The sequence below is a fragment of the Anthonomus grandis genome, chromosome 7 (assembly GCF_022605725.1).
Source record: "Anthonomus grandis grandis chromosome 7, icAntGran1.3, whole genome shotgun sequence".
NCBI lineage: Eukaryota > Metazoa > Arthropoda > Insecta > Coleoptera > Curculionidae > Anthonomus > Anthonomus grandis.
The window spans coordinates 31,615,194-31,633,489 of record NC_065552.1 but is presented as its reverse complement, the minus strand read 5'-3'; the positions used below and the strand labels follow the sequence as shown (position 1 = coordinate 31,633,489).

General features: G+C 31.7%; 1 protein-coding gene across 1 annotated transcript; it reads right to left on the bottom strand.

Moving 5' to 3' along the window:
* Positions 1 to 325: 325 nt before the first annotated feature.
* Positions 326 to 17,901, bottom strand: LOC126738468 (glycylpeptide N-tetradecanoyltransferase 1). The gene is made up of 8 exons (XM_050443830.1): positions 17,767 to 17,901; positions 12,282 to 12,526; positions 12,006 to 12,222; positions 11,839 to 11,955; positions 11,577 to 11,787; positions 11,376 to 11,516; positions 7,246 to 7,428; positions 326 to 7,143 (listed from the first exon to the last, which is right to left on the bottom strand). The coding sequence occupies exons 1-8, from the start codon at positions 17,856 to 17,858 to the stop codon at positions 6,904 to 6,906; spliced, it is 1,446 nt and encodes a 481-aa protein (XP_050299787.1). The 5' UTR covers positions 17,859 to 17,901; the 3' UTR covers positions 326 to 6,903.
* Positions 17,902 to 18,296: the final 395 nt, after the last annotated feature.

Genomic DNA, 18,296 nt, shown 5'->3' with positions numbered 1-18,296 from the left:
CACTATTCTTCGAAATTTTTAGGTTATGACAAAAAATGTTTCAAATAAAAACTGCGGATTCTTTAATTATCTAGTTTTCCACCCTCACTCCTCCGGCCTCGGGAAAATCTAGCTCCTGCATTTTTGATCTAAGTATTTATAATTCCTGTTTCTACTATTTCCCGATGAGGTTAGCCTGTTAGAATTTTTTCAAAACCATAGTACACCTGCACTACATATTAACTTTTTAATATCATTAAATTTTGGTTGACTGGCAATTTAAATAGATTGGTAATTAAATTTATTACTTTCATTACACTAAATAACAATAATAAACAATTCGGCATTAAAATTATAATATATTCACAATAGTACAAATACCAGGTTGTTTGAAAATATAAGACAACATTACATATATTAAGAAACTAAAATTCAAATTACATCATGTTACAAAAATCGAGACTAAAAACGATTTTTTATCTTAAATTCAATTAGGCATGTGTTACCAATTCGTTAAAACGCCTACTGAATATTGCCACTATTACTTAAGACTTGAATACTTTTTTTATATATATCACAGATATGACATTTTCAATGAGATGAAGTTTTCTCTGTGTTCGATAGTGGCGCTGCATGTTATTTAGGTTATTATAGTGGAATTGTTTAATGACCTCCTCCTTTATTCCCACTAGCTTTTTACAAATTTAGTTGTGGCCATTAAGGAAAGGTATATACATTTTTCTACAAGCAATACTTTCAGAAATACCAGAACGTTAAGAACCAGAAGTACTTGATTTATTATAATTAAAATGCTGTAAATGTATGTACAGAATCCAACCTATTTAAGTTAAAGTAGCAAAAAAGGCGATATGCAATTTTACCAGAAAGAGCTATCGTTAAAGTGAAAAAGTACATTCATTACCTTCTCTTATTGTCCATAGCTAAAATTTGCAATGTATACTTTTTTTAAAACTTTTATCAAAATATTAAGAACAATGCATAGTTTGTTTAAAAATATTTATTTTGGAACAAACTTTAGCCTTGTATAGAAAAATCTTACAGTCTATTCTAGTTTCACACTTATAGTGGCTACTCTTACTAAAATTATAGTAAATTAAATCGTAACGTTGGTGGAAACTTCATTACTCTAATCCATAAAAAGCGAAAAACTATATTTATACAAGGAGTCTTCAATAAAAAAAGTATCCCTTATTGTATTGGATCAAATAAAATTACCATTTGGTCATGTCAGAGGTAGGGCTTTTACAAAGGGATATATTTGTTATTTACCTGAAGAAACTCTATATGTTTCGCCAGTTAGTAAAAAGATTTACAAGAGCAACAAAAAATCAGTTAGATTACTTTTTTAAGCAGTATTGACGATTCTTAAAAACCTCCAATTATGTATAAAAGTACGTTCTATAAACAAGTTTAGAAAAAAGTTTAAGACTAGTTTTCAATGATCCTTGTGATTTTTAGTTTATTCCAGGGTTGTAGTATTTATATTTGGTAAATAATTTGAAATGCGGTTATTGTCAGTGGGTCAAAACATCGAGGTCCACTGAACCAAGTAGGGTGTTTATGAAAAAATCATTTTATACTACGTATGAGAGGTTATTGTCTCTTTACGTCTAATTGTCAGCTATTGCGAGAAATGAGAAAAACAGGACGTAAACCAAATTATAAGTTTAGTTGCTTTTTTTTTCGATGTGTTTAATTAATTAGCGTAGCATAATATATTAATTTAAATATGCTACGAATGAATGTAAAAACTAACATTGTGTTTTATGATCAACTTAATTTAAACTTCTGTCACTCCGCGTTAGATGGCGTTGGGTTATTCGTTGTTAGAAACGCGTGTTTTAGCGAAATTTTGTTTTCTAACCTCTTAAAGGGAGTTCTGTATACGAGAAAGTGTTTAGAATAACAGGTTCTTAGTTTCTTGTAAACAATGGATAATTATAGGTAAATATACTGATAAACTATTCATATTATTTTTCCATCTTGTGAATAAGTAATTTTGGAAAACATCAATCTTTATACTTGTAAACAAATAAGTTAAAAATTTTCATCACCGGCAAAATATAACCTCAAATACCGATTTCCGTTTTAACGGACAGTAGGAAAATCCGGTATTATTTGATTTTTTCCTTATATTGGCAGTTATTGGAAGCGGCCCTTGAAACTTCATGAACTCATGGCAGAAATTGAAAACCTTGATGACGACGAGTTGATAACAACCTCCCTGGAAGTCACCTGATGACTGAAGTTGAGGTAATATTTGAAAACAAGGGATCTAACCAAACTACAGTTAAGAGTGATTTTGATAGCGACGATGACCTACCTTTGTCTACCTTTCTTACGAAAAAACGACCAAAATTATCGACCTCAAAACCAAATTATTCTTGGAAAAATGGTGACATCAACCAAGATTTTCCAGAATGGGTAAACGCACGTGGTCCAAAAAATTCTTTATCTCCTTTAGAACTATTTTTTCAGTTTATAGATGACGAAATTATTGACTTGGTTGTAAAATATTCCAATTTGTATGCTATTCAGCATAATCGCCAAGGTGATATACATTCCAGTGAAATAAAATGTTTCGTTGGTGTTTTACTGCTCTCTGGATACAACTAATTTCCTCGACGGTCAATGTATTGGGAAAATAACAGTGACGCAGGAAATAAGTTAGTCTATTCGGCGATTTCTCGAGATCGCTTTAGTTTTATAATGCAGAATTTGCACCTGAATGATAACAACAATCTTGAAAATACCGATAAGTTTTCGAAACTGAGGCCTTTGTTTTCTACTCTGAATGAGAAAATTCAGTCATTTGCACCCCTTGAAGAGTGCCATAGCGTAAACGAGTCGATGGTACCCTATTACGGCGGTCATGGATCAAAACAGTTCATCCGAGGAAAGCCCATTCGTTGGGGTTATAAGGTATGGGTGAGAACAACTAAAAAGGGGTACATTGAATGGTTTGAGCCGTATCAAGGGTCCACAACTATTATTTCTGAAAAATATCGTTCTCTTGGCTTAAGGGCTAGTGTTGTACTTCAGTTTGCTGATATTATTCAGTCTCAATGTGAAAAAGCTCCATTTCATATCTTTTGTAACAATTTTTTTACGTCATTACGTCTGTTGGCTGAGCTGACCTCCAGGGGGCTCAAATGTACAGGAACTCTGCGAGAAAACAGACTATCAGATTGCCCTCTTGAAAAATCCAGTATGTTCAAGAAAAAATCCCGTGGTAGTTTTGATTATCTTTTGGAGGAGAACCAAAATAATATTGTATGTAAATAAAAAGAAAATAGTGTTGTTACAATCGCCTCAAATGTAACATCTCCTTTTCCGACACAGCAAGTCAAACGCTTCTCTCAGAAAGAAAAGAAAATGATACATGTTGAGCAGCTATGTTTGATAAAAAAATACAACGAAAACATGGGCGGTGTTGATAGGGCTGACCAAAATATAAGCCTTTACCGCGTAGAAATCAGAGGAAAGAAGTGGTATTTTTGCTTGTTTTGACATGCTTTGGATATGGCAGAACAAAACGCATGGCAACTTCATAAACATTCTAGCGGGAAAATGGACCATTTGTAGTTTAGGAGGTGTATTGCTGCGGGATTATTAGAAACATATAAGAAAGAAACAAAACGGGGGCCATCTAAACCAGGCAAATACCTGCATTATGAGTCCAGATATGATCGGATGGTACCATATATGATCATCTTGTGAATTATCAGGAAAAGCAAATCCGATGCGCATTTTGCCACAAACAAGCAGGATTCAGATGCCAGAAGTGTGATGTTGCACTTCATCCAAAAATGTGTTTTTTAAGTTATCGTACTAAAAACTAATCTATTATTATTGGTTTAAAAAAAAAATCTCGTTTCTAAATAAAGTTTTATAAGTTTATAAGAATAATTGAGTTTTAGTACCTTATATTGCTACCGTATGTTTAAACCGACGGCTTTTACAGAAAAACCTAAAAGCGGAACTAAAAAATTTTACTAGAAAATAATGTTTATTTTAACCCAATAAGTACATTTACAAAAGTATATAACAAAAAACAAACGTTAAGAGTTTCAGGGGTATCTGGGTTAATGAGGTTTTAATCAGGCTATTTATTTTCCAGGGACAATGTGATCCAATAATAGCAAGAATATGTAGAAAATTTAACGAAATGTAGCCAGATCTACCATCAATGAATCGGCGAAAGTTTGTAAGGTTACAAAATAAATTTATTAATTTGGCTCTAAATTAAAACCTGGATTAAATAAAACAAAGCCAGTTACCAATGAAGAAGATAATATTATGAATTATTGGCATATTTTACTGCATATCCAAAAGCTTCAATTAGAAGTGCTAAGGACGATTTAGGTCTTATTATTCAAAGTTGAGGCTTTGAAACCACTATCACAGAAGGGTCTGTGAAAACATTTTGATTCTGCTAAATTTTCCAGGGAGGGAATTTTCAATAGAAGAAATAATCATTTTTGAACTGATTTAAATCCACACGCAAAAGAAATGTATTTTGCCTTATAAAAGATTTTCAAGTAAAATTTTTAGCATATAATAAACCACTAAATTCCGCCAAAGTTTTGAGAAGTGTAGGTAATTTTTTGTAAAATCTGACATTGCAAGATTTTCGTATTTTTGACGGAGCTGCGCCTCACTGTGGGACACAATGTAGCAAGAAAACTGTACGTCATGTTTGATGTAGATGATTTAGACATCAGGACCATAGGCCGGCGAGAACGCCAGATCTAACACACCTTGATTTTTATTTAAGAAGTTACATAATTCAAAGGGTGTAAGCAACATCAGTAAACAGTAAAGAAGAGCTAGCTCAGCGAGTTTTGAAGAGCTAAATGAAAGCGAAATTAGGAGAGCGATGAATATATTCACTAGAAAACGATCTTATAATTGTTAAGAGAATAATGCTAGTCATTTTGAAAATTGCCTATAATAATACTTTTTTTTGTTACTTTTACGTATACGAGTAGCTAACGAAGTATTTTGTAGTATAAGCTTTGTTTATCCATTGGTTTTAAATTTAGATACAATGTTTTCAAAATTTGAGCACATTGTCCATAAAGAATAAATAGTCCCATCAAAATTGCATTTGAGTAATTAATAATAATGTTCCTTTTTCTTATTTAGTTTATTATAAAACATAATAGTAATATGATTATTATTGGCCTATTGTTTTAAGTATGTAGTTTTAAGTTTTAGTAAATCCAATTTTTGTCCCATTTACATGTATTTTAATATGTAATTTTTATTCGTTTTAACCTTATCTGAGGCATTAGAACTATAAGATGAATTGACAGAACCCCTTAATTCTTAACCCTGATGATGGACATGTTATATGAGGGCTGTTCAATAAAGACTCAGACTCTCGCCACGAGCAGCTGTGTAATACAGGTGGCGCGATCTCGTGGTCATGACATGAAACAATATACTAATACCTATTTACAGTACAAATTTGGTAGCGATCTGATCATTAGTGCTCAAGTAGTGACATTGCGAAGAAAACATGTATGAAAGTCGCCTCTAATATTTACAATGTCAGGATATCGAGAACAACGTTACGCGATTAAATTTTTGGTGAAATCGAACAAAAAACCACTCGAAACATATCGTGAGTTAAAGAATGTGTACGGTGAAGCTTGCATGAAAAAATCCACGTGTTTACAGTGGCACGATGCCTTCCGAAAAGATAGAGAGAGCTGTGAACTGGAATGCGGTCCAGGAGCGCCTATTACTGCGCTTCGTGAAGAAACGATAAACACAGCTGGCTGTCTAATTGCTACCGATTTAGTACTGAACGACTTTTTTCTTTATCCCACTGCAAAAAAGGACCTGAAAGGAAGGCGTTTTCCTTCCGGAGATGCTGCTGTTAAAGCTTTAGAGGCGATTTTTAAGCGCATGACTAAGAAGAGCTTCGAGGACGCGTTTTTGGAGTGGCAGCGGCGCTGGAATAAATGTATCGCCTTGAATGGTGACTACTTTGAACGTGACAGAAGCATTGATGTATAATTCTTTGTAATGAAATTTTCATAGCCTGAGTCTATATTGAACAGCCCTCATATGTCCGAAACATGCAGGATTAATGGTTTTAAATAAATTTAGTGGAGGATGACCGAAATACTTTTAGTTATCCATTGATAATGATAATACAAAAAATATCAAATTAAGTAAACGTGTTTTACTAGAAAAATTACTGAGTAAATTTTAGATTAAAATAATAACAAGAAAAGCCTTTCTATTTTTATGGCGAGTGTTTAAAATCAGATTATCCTCCTCCTAAATAAAATTACCCTTTTTGGAGTTAGATGGTTTGCAGTTTAAGCCATCGATATGTTTTTAATCTCCTCTACTTTCTAGTTTGCTATTTCTTTCTTGTCAGAAAACAAAGTGTAAAAAGTATGGGGATACTTGGGATAGCCAATTAAATCCCCATTTAGTGCGCATGCCTTCCGCGATTATTTTTTGTAATAAAAAACATAAATCGTCTTTTTTAAGTAATGTAGTTCCGCGTGATTTTTAAATATTTATTTATCTTTATATTATACTGATAATTACCCGCATTCGATCAACGAAAAAAATTGGGCATAAATATTAATGGTTGTTTACTTTTACATGTTTTATTTATATTTGGATGATATTTACTAAGAAAAAATCTACATAATGCTATATTTTTGCACTTACCATTACCTTAAGTTTGCAATTTTTTTTATTCAGAGTAGTAAACCACTTTTTGAACTTTGCAAATGTATGATCTTTCTTAACTGGCGCATTCTAATATATTCACATGTACCAAAAAAAAAATATTAATAAAAACTATTCTCATGCCTGCGCGAGGATATAAAAACATCGACCGATAATAATATTAAACATAGTAATTGGTTGTGTCTATTGCAAAACGAGGCCCACTTGCGAATGGCTCATCGGTGGGCACTTCCAATTATACAGATAGTACTGTAGCTTCCCGTCTCCAATGCCAAATTTCAACGTTTCCAAAAACTCTTGATTATCCATCAAATCCAAAGCATTAAACACGTCGAAATTTAGTTGCTTCGCTGATATCAACGCGTCCTGCATAAGATTTATCCAGTTGGTCGAGTCACTTACGTTATAGAAACTGTAGGCGGCCTACAAAAAGGTTGATATTTGTCTTAAACAGCTATTGTCTATTAAACTATTCTTAATATTTATTTCTAAGATAAGATAAGATTTATTTCTAAGATTTCTTACCTTTAATGTTTTGTGTACGGGATGGTGCATTACGCTACTGGGGAGTGTATAGTAGCTTACAAAATCGGTAATTTTTCCGTCGTTTTCAACGACGAAGCTATCAATGATATTGGTTCGGGGCATGAACCAATGAATGAAATCTTCTTTGGTAAAATGGGGTGCCATATCAAATTTGGACAAGTACTACAAGCAAAGAAACAATAGTCTCAAAAGGTTACTTTGAAGCAAGTTCCTTAGAGTTAAGGAGAAAATATTGTTTTTATTTAAAGTCTCCATACCAAGGAAGATTCTAGTAAGTAATTTGAAAGATAATCACTCCTTATAAGTACCTACTTTTACCTCAGCACATTTTAATATGTCTACTTAAAAACTTTAGTTTGAAAGATAGATTTAAATTGCCATTTTTCTTTCTTGCTTTAACTATGTTCTATATAATTGTTGATTTAAACGCAAAATATTATTTATTCCTGTTTTACATACGTTCAAACGGGATACTATGTTCGTTTTAAATATAATTATCATAAATCATCTATATCTCATTATACCAATTGTCCCATTTAAAATAAAAAAAATCACTTCCTTAAAATGGGAATTGACGAAAAATAACAGAATATGCCAAAAGATGCTCTTATGATTATTCTAGGTGACACAGGAAAAGGGGAACACTTAATTATTTTTTTACTTTTTAAGATAAGCGAATCAAATTTGGTATATCAATAAAATATCGTAAGAGCATCTTTTGACATATTCTTTTATTTTTCGTCACTTCCGGTTTAACAGGAAGTGACCCTAACTTTTTTATTTTAAATGGGATAATTGGTATATTATTACGTATTTTGATAAAAGGTAATATACCGAGTCTCAGAGGAAAGTCGCCTAATATGGGGATAGTCCCTAATATGGGGTAGTTCAATTTTGAGTCTAGAACTAGTTGCAACATCTATTATCTGCATTACGTACCAACCACGAAGATGCGCCAGAAGCGCTTATTCCTTTCTCGAAGCAAAGACGTAGTTTTTTTTACGTTTAAGGTTAAAATAAGTTTGTTTGAAAAATAAAGTTTTTTTGCCGGTTGTAGATTTGGATATTTTAAGCGACTTAAAGGTAAGTTTTAAAACTTTTAATAAAACTATTCTGTATTACATTTTGCGTAGTTTATAAAAATGAATATGATTTTAAAAAAACATCTTAATTTTTGTAAAAAGTCGCCCTTTCCAAAAATCTAATTTGCTCCTATCAATTCCTAATTTGGGGTACCCCATATTAGGAGATAATTTTTTACTTTTTGATTAATACCAAATATTTTATTGTAGATGCCTAAAAAAAAGGAAAGAAAAGATGCCTAGTAAAAAAGGAAAGTTTGGGACAAGCAGCAAATGATTTCAGCAACTTTAGCTGTCAGACAAGGTCAGATGGGTTACAAAAATAGTGCGAGAACCCACGATGTGCCCCAAACAACCTTGAAAAGGTACGTAAAAATGGAAGGCAATCCTGAAGATATTGTGAATTCTTCTCTGGGACGCAAAATTGTCTTTTCACAAGAAATGGAATCGCTGCTCGCACTGCTTAGAAATAAAAAGAATTTTTTTTGGTATTACATAAAAAGTGTGTGCAGATTAGCATATAGCTTATGCAAAACTAATAATATAAAAAATCCATTTAGCGTAGCCAAAGAATCTGCTGGGAAGAAACCATTTCTTCACAAAGAATTATTATTACGAACGCCTCAAGGAATATCATATGCACGAATTAAACCTTCACTAGAGAAAATGTTGGAGCATTTTTTGATTTGTATGATCCACTTCTTGAAAAATTAAATCATAATCCAGCCAGAATTTTTAACTGCGATAAAACTGGCCTCACCATAGTGCAACACAAGCACGTTAAAGTCGTGGAAAAAAAAAGGAAAAAAACAAATCGGTGCTATTACCTCCGCTGAGCGTGGGTCTTTGTTAACCACAGTTATGTGTTTTAGTGCAACAGGAGTATACATACCGCCCTTTATAATTTTCCGACGAAAAAACATGAAAATGGAGCTTATGAATGGCACTCCTTCAGGATCAAAATATGCGTGCCATATATCTGGCTGGATCCAACAAGAAATATTTGTGGAATGGCTTCGCCAATTTATTAATCTGACAAAGCCTAGCTCTGATGATCCAGTGGTTTTAATACTTGACGGCCATTATTCCCACACAAAAAGTTTGGAGGTCATAACTGTGGCGCGAGAAAATTATGTTCACATAATATGCCTTCCACCACATTCAACTTATCGGATGCAACCATTGGATATTGCTTTTATGTCTTCGTTTAAAACGTACTACACACAGGAAATTACTAACTGGCTAAGGTTGAATCCCGGACGTGTAGTAACAGGCTAGGATCAGATAGGAGAACTTTTTGGGAAAGCCTACATAAAAGCGGCCACCATGGACACGGCCACCAACGGCTTTAGAAAAACTGGAATGTTCCCTCATGACAGAAACATATTTAAAGAACATGACTTTGTGGCAGAAGTGCAGGATATATCTGGTGAAGAACTAGTAGAAGCAGAAACAGTTCAGAAAGAAAATATAGAAATAGAAACAATAGAGGATGAATTAGATAACAACGAGCCAAAAGAAAAAAGCCCTGAGAGACGGATTACCCCAGAGAGACAGATTACTGCTTTGAAACAAGTTACTCCTGCAAATTTAATGCCTGTTCCAACTACTTCTAAAGATATTATTAAAAAAAAGAGTATAAGAAGGGGTAAAGCTGCGGTTATAACTAGCACGCCCTACAAAGAAGAATTGGCAAGCAGCATGGAAAAAAGAAAATTACCTTCAACTTCGGGCACTAAAAGAAAAATTGGTTATTTAAAACCAAACCAACAGAAAAAAAATTGTCAGTGGCTAAACAAAAACGAAAAAATAGGAAATCAGTATCCTGCTGTTCTTCTTCTGCAGACTCGGCTCCTGAACCGGCATATCGACGACGAGGTAGAAAACTTTGAGGAAGATGCTATTTGTATGTTTTGAGAAAGTCCATTTTCTGAAGATGTCAGAGGCGAGGAATGGGTGAAGTGCCAAGGCTGCTTCAAGTGGGCTCACGTTGAGTGTGCTGATTGTGAAAGAAGCCACTATATTTGTGACTTTTGCGTTACGAAATAGATTTGTTTTGTCTTTTTGGTTGCTTTACTTTTAGGTATTTACTTTAATAAATAATACATACAATTTTTTTAGTTTTTTTTTTAATAAATAATACTTTTATACAAAAAAAAACAAACATATTTTGGTTATTTTTTGTTACTACATATTAAATTGGGTACCCCATATTACAAACTTGGGGTGTACCCCATATTAGGATACCATGGCTCCTAATATGGGGTGGTGCAACTTTTTTTTAATGTTGCATGTTTTCTTCTGCATTTAATTTTTAACATCTTTCCTTTTATCAAATCCTTAAACAGTGTAAAATGAATCGTAAAATATGGAAGTAGTGTTTAAAATTAACTTCGTTTTTTTATAACAGTGTTTTTAAAAAAAGTACCCCATATTAGGAGACTTTCCTCTACTTTTCTTGTTTTACACGCCTATTTAAAATTTCCCAACCAGTATTTTTGGCATTTACTTTATTCTTTTAAATAGCACGTTATTACGAACAACCACATTTATCAACTAAACGATGTAAGAATATTATTTAATACACTGTTTAATGATAAATGGATTGCGACACATAGTCCGATTCGTTGGCCACCTAGATCACCAGACCTAAACCCTCTCGACTTTATTTTTTTGGGGGTTACATAAAGAATGAAGTGTATAAAAAAAAATACAGAACTAGGCAAGTAATTAGATCAATATCAATCTTAAAAGCTACAAGAAGCGTGCTTAAGTGTGTTCCGAAATGTACTGAACGAGATGGCGATGTTTTTGCTCATTCATTGTAAATTAATTAGATTTACTTGATTTTATTTTTATATTTTAAAGCCAACTAAAGCCTAAATTTGGTAAAATTATTAATATCACTATAACTTTGTAATTTGTAGGTTTAGGCTATAAGCATAAAAAACTTTTCCATTAAAAAAATAATTTTTTATCTGTTGCTTGAAGGGTAAAAACACAAAACATGTCAAAAAAAAATCCTACCTTAGCTAATAAAGCATGTGCCTTATCAACATCTTCACTCTTCATTTTCCGAAAACCTGGCGTTCTTGGAGCGTCTGGCAACTTGTAAAGCTTCAAAGTTCTTTGCATCGTCATATTACGAGATAAATGAGAAAATTTCACCTAAGAAAGACCCAATAGCAAAAGAGCCACTTTTTAATAATTTATATCGAAATTACTTACTTCTATTAATTTTTTTGGGTTCAACGATCTGTGCCAGTAGGTACAAGTAGAAACCGGTTTAGGCAAGATTATTCCTGCTGTATAAACCGCCTGGAATAATCCAGTTAAATTCACCCTTCTGGTTATTTCCCTAATTAACACTGGAGCCACTCTCTTTGACCTCAGCTTTTTATGCACACATAGAAAATTTATTTCTACCATTTTTTGTTGCCTGAAAACGACTTATGCAATATAGCTACGAAGCTGTAAGCACTCAACATACTTTTTATAGATATTTAAGGTTGCAGGTATAGCTGATATAAACCCTACTAATCTGCCACTTTTTACCACTCTAACACCGCAATGCCACTCTTTTCTCCAGCCGGGTGGTTGTAACGCCCTAAAACGATAACTTGTTTAAACACATTTATTAAACCCTATAACATGTACCATTTCAAAAACTCTGGTTGATAATCAAACCGGAACATCGCATCATCATCTTCCACATAATTTTCATTCAATAAAGTATAGAGTTCAGTTAAAACTAAAGGATCATCCAGGTTTAAAGTGTCCCATTTAAATCCGTCAGGTAAAGAGTAAGGTTCTGCTCTGATTTCACTTATTTCTTTATCAGGTTCTATGGCTTCATTAACAGTAATTTTCTCATCTAAAAGGTTTACAATTATCAGTAATACAAAGTTAAAATCATTAAAGAATTAAACTCACGCATCTTAGGAACAGGTTGCGTATTCCAAAACTGATAAGATTTCTTTAAGGCCTCCTCCTGGGTTTTGGCGGGTTTTTGAGACAAAGAGTATAATTCCATGGCGGCCTTAAGTTCATTAATAGAAATTGTATTTAGCGGATTAGAAAGTGAGCTAATTATGGCAGCATCTTCTGTATTTTCTGTTGGGGCATCTTTTACCACCTCATTGTTTTTGTTCTTTTTATTGCGTTGCCTTTTCTTGGCGCTGTATTGGGATAAATGCCATTAAATTAAGCGAGAACAGGCAAACAACTATCATTAAATTAATTTTTTTGAACATTTTATTTATTATTAAAATGGTAGAAATTTACTCTATTATATTTCTTATTTATTTTTTTTTACTGAAATAACTAATTCAAAATGTATACCTTATTCAGAAAGAAATGTTAGAAAGCAGTAAAGAAGATTGAATAAATAATGGTGTTTAATGATGCAATATGTACTTGGGTCTTTCAAGGAACTAAGTTTTTCAGTGCTCTGCCACTTTATAATACAAGTATTAAAATATTCCAATGATAAAACCAAAATTACTTAAAAAAAAAACATTAAAAAAGTATTAGCGGGCAATATGTTAAAATATTTTAAATTTTTAGAACTTTTTTTTGCGAATTCAAGGTTTAGAAACAGTAAGAGTCTTCCATAATAACGGTTTTTTTTCTATGACGTAGCAGAATGTAGTGACCAATTCGTAAAATGGATGCATACGCGTTAATATCAGTAATTCCGGGTAAACTATAAATACCAAAATAAACCATTATAAAGCCAAATTGTGCAAGTTTGTTACTGAATGTTTGAAATTTTAATGTTAATATTGTCTTAACCTTTTTAAAACTGTCTTTACTGTTATGGTTTATTATATGTTACAACTTAGCGTTTGTTTCTCATTGACGTCGAAAAATATACTTTTTTCATTCAAGTTTTAAAAGCTATACCACTCTAATTTGCAATTATCAATAAAATGTTTGACATATAGAACCCTCTTGTCTTGAAAATATCTGTGTTTATTGTTGGGTTGGACATAATTAGAATCAGAATTTATTATCTCATGTCAAGTTTAAACAATTGTTCCTTGTTAGTTTGTACAAGCATTTCCTACAATTTTTAATACTGGCGTACAATTGCACAGTTTGTTTATAATTTATAAATTGTTTCCCAAATTATCAAAAAGACCACTATACTGGAAAAAATGGCAGCTTAAGAAAATTCACAAACACCTGTTAAATGCATGATTTGGATGTCACATAAAAACTACTTTCTATCATTAACGAAAATGAAAGCTCAACAGAAAGATATACATCTTTTATGTGGCTGTCAATTTATCCTAGTTGAAAATGGATAATTTTCTTTAAATGGTGAAATTGAGAATTTTTTTTTTAACAAAGCCTACTTATTAAACCTATGTAGAGTGACTTAGTTGCTATTGACAGGGGTAATTAGGATCAGAAAAAAATTAAATATTTAAAACTCACACACTCACAAAGTCAGCCTTAATATATGATTTGTCAAAGATATTTAAAATTTTTGAATCTTTAATTTACAGAAGAGAGGGTTTTTTAAGAGTTGGTACCACCATATAATCTCACTTGTGTCATTTATAAAGATTGTTGATGGCAGATGTAGATGTCAGTCTTGTAGTTGTCATTGTATACCATACACTGACTTCTCAAAGGTTTTTGATAACATTATTTTTGGTATATTTCTTTATCTTCTATTATTTTTGTGAAAAATATCTTGAGGGTGATGCCTGTATATGAAATTTTTGCGGATGGCATAAAATTTTTATTAAAAATAAAAAGTCTAGAAGACTATTTGAAATTACAAAACCTGGTATACCACAATTGTAGCACACAACTGTGTTTAAGGTGTAAGTGATGCTTAACACTACTTAATGTTCAGTAAGGTCGTCCTATGGTTGGAACCTTTTGCGTGATGCTCAAATTACAAGACAGTTTTACCACTAACCAATGTTACCACTATCACTAAGCCTTGGTTAGTGGTAAAACTGTCTCGTAATTTCAGTAAGCTCATTTACAAGGGAAAATAATGATAATACAAAATTAAACTATAAACGAAAATTGTATTCATGATCTAAGTATCATCATGGATGCCAAACATACAGCAATCATACTGAGAGAATCTACTTTAATTCATCAAAAATGTTGGGTTTTATTTATTGAAATTGTCATTTATTTATTATTACGGTATCAACAGCCTAAACAGCCTAACTAAAAATAAAAACAAAATGCATTAACCTATAACACTAATATAAACGAAAATATATATATACTAATAAGTGTCATCTCACTACCACAAAAATATTTAAACCAATAATAACCAAGCCGTAATTAACTATTTATTTATTTATTTATTTATTTATAACATCATATTATAGTTACACAGTTATAATAAGTTATTACAATATCAAAATTATGCAGTTCTATTCCCCTAGATGCAAGCATCTGTATGGGAAGTAATAAATGAACAGTGTACAATAAACATTTTTCTTCTGTTCAACTTATTTAAAGAAAAAATATATACATTAATATGAGCTCCTAAGTATATTTATAAAATAATAACAGTGAGGTAATAAAGTACCCAAACAATTTAACAAGGGAAGGCATCTACTAATATTAGGATACAACAGACTTAAACTTATTAAGATTGTTTACAATATATTCCTTCACTATTTTTGAAAATTTTTTATTTTTGATGTTTCTAATATGTTTAGGTAATAAATTGTACAGTTTTGGTCCTATAAATTTAATGGATCTCTTTCCGAACTCACTATAGCATACAGGAAGAATTAGTTGATTATCTTCATTAGATCTAGTGTTTTGGTTATGGTTTATTGGATATCTAATATTTTCACGATTGTGTATGAAGCAACAAATAGTTATACAGAATAAAGTTCTTATGTTTATATAGGTTTCATTATAAATTTCTTTAGTAGGGTATAAGAATGGTTTTTTAAGGATTATTTTTAATATTTTATTCTGTATTATCTGAACAGGATTTAAAGAATTGTAATGCATACTGCCCCAGAGTAATATTCCATATCTTAGTATTGATTCCACTAAACTTTGGTATATGGTTATAAGCATATTTCTGTCTAAAATATTTCTAATAGTGTAAAATTTGTAGACTACGAAATTTAATTTTTTTGTTAAATGTGCAGTATGTAAGTCCCATTTCATGTTACTATCAATGATAATTCCCAAATACTTTACATTTGATGCTTCCTGTATTTTATCTGGTAGATTTTGAATATCTAAGTGTGTGAACAATGGTCGATTTATTTTAGTTTTTGAGAATGCAATATAGTTGGTTTTTTGGACATTTAATGTTAATTTGTATATATCAAGCCATTTTTTTACAAGCATAATTCCAGTTTGAGCACATTTTTTTACTTCCTCCCACGTATCTCCGTCAAAAGCAACAACAGTATCATCTGCGTATGAAATAATTATACCGTTTATGTTTAAAGTTGTAAGTGAGTTGATGTACAGAATAAACAACAGGGGTCCCAGAACATAGTAAGATAGTCATACATTACCAATATAGATCACATCAAGCATTATACTTGTATTTTATTAAATAAGTATACACAAATAACAAGTATCAATCAGCATAAAACTAAGTAAAACTATAAGGAGCGATCTTTAAACCCAGTTTCCCCACTCTTGAACAGCTTCAGCAAAGTGTTCATTTTTAAAATTCCAACCAAATGGCTATAAATCTTGATACTTTCAAATATAACAGATTTTTTTTCCAAAGTAGAACAGGGTTGTGTGTGTGAAATTCTGAGATACATTTTAAGTGTAATGGTCGAAACTATAATGTCCAAAGATAGGATGTATGAATATATCTAATGGCTCTCTTTTGCAGGACAAAAATTAGATCCATTGACAGCAAAGTCAAAAACTGCAATATAGCTGGAACTTTCAAACACCAGGACAAAGGTCGGCTAAAAGGTGCATAAAAACCTATGTGTTCAAATTTAATGAAGATCTTTTAAACCATAATTGCAATATATTAAAGATATTGATTGATCTGAAAATGTGGCTATACCACTGTATGTTCAATACAGAAAATGCTGCATTGATCTGTTCATATCCAGGGTTGAAGATCAAATAATAGACTGGCAAATATAGGCTGGAAAAAAAATGAAAACTATAAGTCTCAGTCTCAAAATAACAGGAAATATTTTGAGACTGAGACTTAGAGTTTTAATTTTTTCTCTAGTAACGAAGGTCTTTTTGAGATAATGGACGAGTTCTTTCAAATATAGACTGTTTAAACAAATACAACAAAGATTACAGGGAGATACAATGGAAAAACTGATAAGGCCAAAGTTGAAGGAAGAAGACACAGGTGGAAAAGATCTCCAAGCTTTTGGGTGAAATTACAAGTTTAAAAAAATAAAAAAAAAATACTGATTAATCAACAACATACATAATAACTTACATCAAGCTGAACAAGTACCCTAAGCCAGAGAAGAATAGAAATTATAAAAATTTGAAGGTGTCACCACATGTTTAAAAGCCTTTCTTAACTGTTCTCGCCTCTTTTCTTCTCAAACAGTCAGGTTCCAGTTCAGTATTAAATACACTGGTATCAGCGGATGGTCAGCTATTCTGGTTATTTTATTTGTGAGTATTGAGAATGGGATTCTACATAGTATAAGTGATGATCCATTGCAAATTTGAAAGACAGGCAATAATAAATTAAAATATAAAAAAAAGATTAGGAGTTGGAATTTTTTTGTTGTTATTTTATTGTGTTGTACTTGATAATAATGTTTATTGTTAATGTTGTCTGTTATGTTTTTTGTGGCAGGTCAATAATTATTTTAGAATTTAATTTTTTTATGGTTATAGTATGACCTCCTTATAAGAAGATCAAGGAGCCATGGAATACTACCAAGGTGACTTAGAAATTTATTCCTTTTTTTGGGCCTCACATGTTTTAAATACCATAAGTCTCCACTAATTTATATTGTTGGGCTAGGCATTAAAAAATAAATAGATTAGAAGAAATTTTGTCTAAAACTAAGAATTTAACATTATACTAAAAAAATGAATGAAGAATGCCAGTTAACTAATCTTTCACTTCATAAAATTTACTATAGTCTCTAAAAACATGATTAAATCATTAAGAAATAGGTGTATTGTACCAGTACAGTATTTATTTGAGGTTAAATTTAGCCAGGATTAATTTTATATGATGACTTGGAATTTAATACCAGACGATGAGTTTTCAATACGAGGTTAATGAAAAAATCTATAAGTTGCCTTGTCCCGTCAATAGTATTAAAAGGTAATAAATAAATCAGAAAACTCATGGGAGAGGTAGGAAAACAAGCCCTTTTACACTAGATTTATTTAACGGGTTAGGTGAAGTAATACACTATTAAATCCAAGTAGTTTGAATAGGCAACATTCCTACCTTTTACTAGCCGCCTGGTTAGATATATTTCCGTCGATTTTCGTCTCATTTTCCGAATTTTCCGGTAAAATTTTTTCGAGATTTTCCGACATCTTCACCCTTTATTTCAGTGGGACAGAAACAACAACAGTGACAGCTGAAAGTAATGTGAATGTCAAATAGAAATGACAGAAGATACTTAAGGCCGATTTACATTATTAATATGAAATAAGATAACAACTAGCGTAGCGGAATAAGAGTTGTTGACCTCGCTATGATAAGGTAAAATAATCCTAATAAAATATCACAGAGTACGGAATGTTATTCTTGAGTAGAGAAAATTAAATATACATACATTAAAAATCCAACAACATTACAATACATAAAAAATAAATAATAAGATACACTAATTATATAAAATAGAAGTAGACTACCAATTCCAGTTAAATTAAAATATTCATCCAAGCTTTTGAGACCAAAATTTTCTTTAAAGCTGTCTTAAATTTAACAGGACAGTCTATTGATCTATAATTTCAAGAGGAAGGTGGTTA

Bases quoted from the DNA above. Each gene is read 5' to 3' on its own strand.
- LOC126738468 (XM_050443830.1), bottom strand. From the start codon at position 17,858: ATGTCGGAAAATCTCGAAAAAATTTTACCGGAAAATTCGGAAAATGAG. The intron at 7,429-11,375 runs GTAGGATTTTTT...CTTTGCTTGTAG, and splicing joins CACATGCTTTATTAGCTAAG to TACTTGTCCAAATTTGATAT. The intron at 7,144-7,245 runs GTAAGAAATCTT...ACCTTTTTGTAG, and splicing joins CCGTACACAAAACATTAAAG to GCCGCCTACAGTTTCTATAA.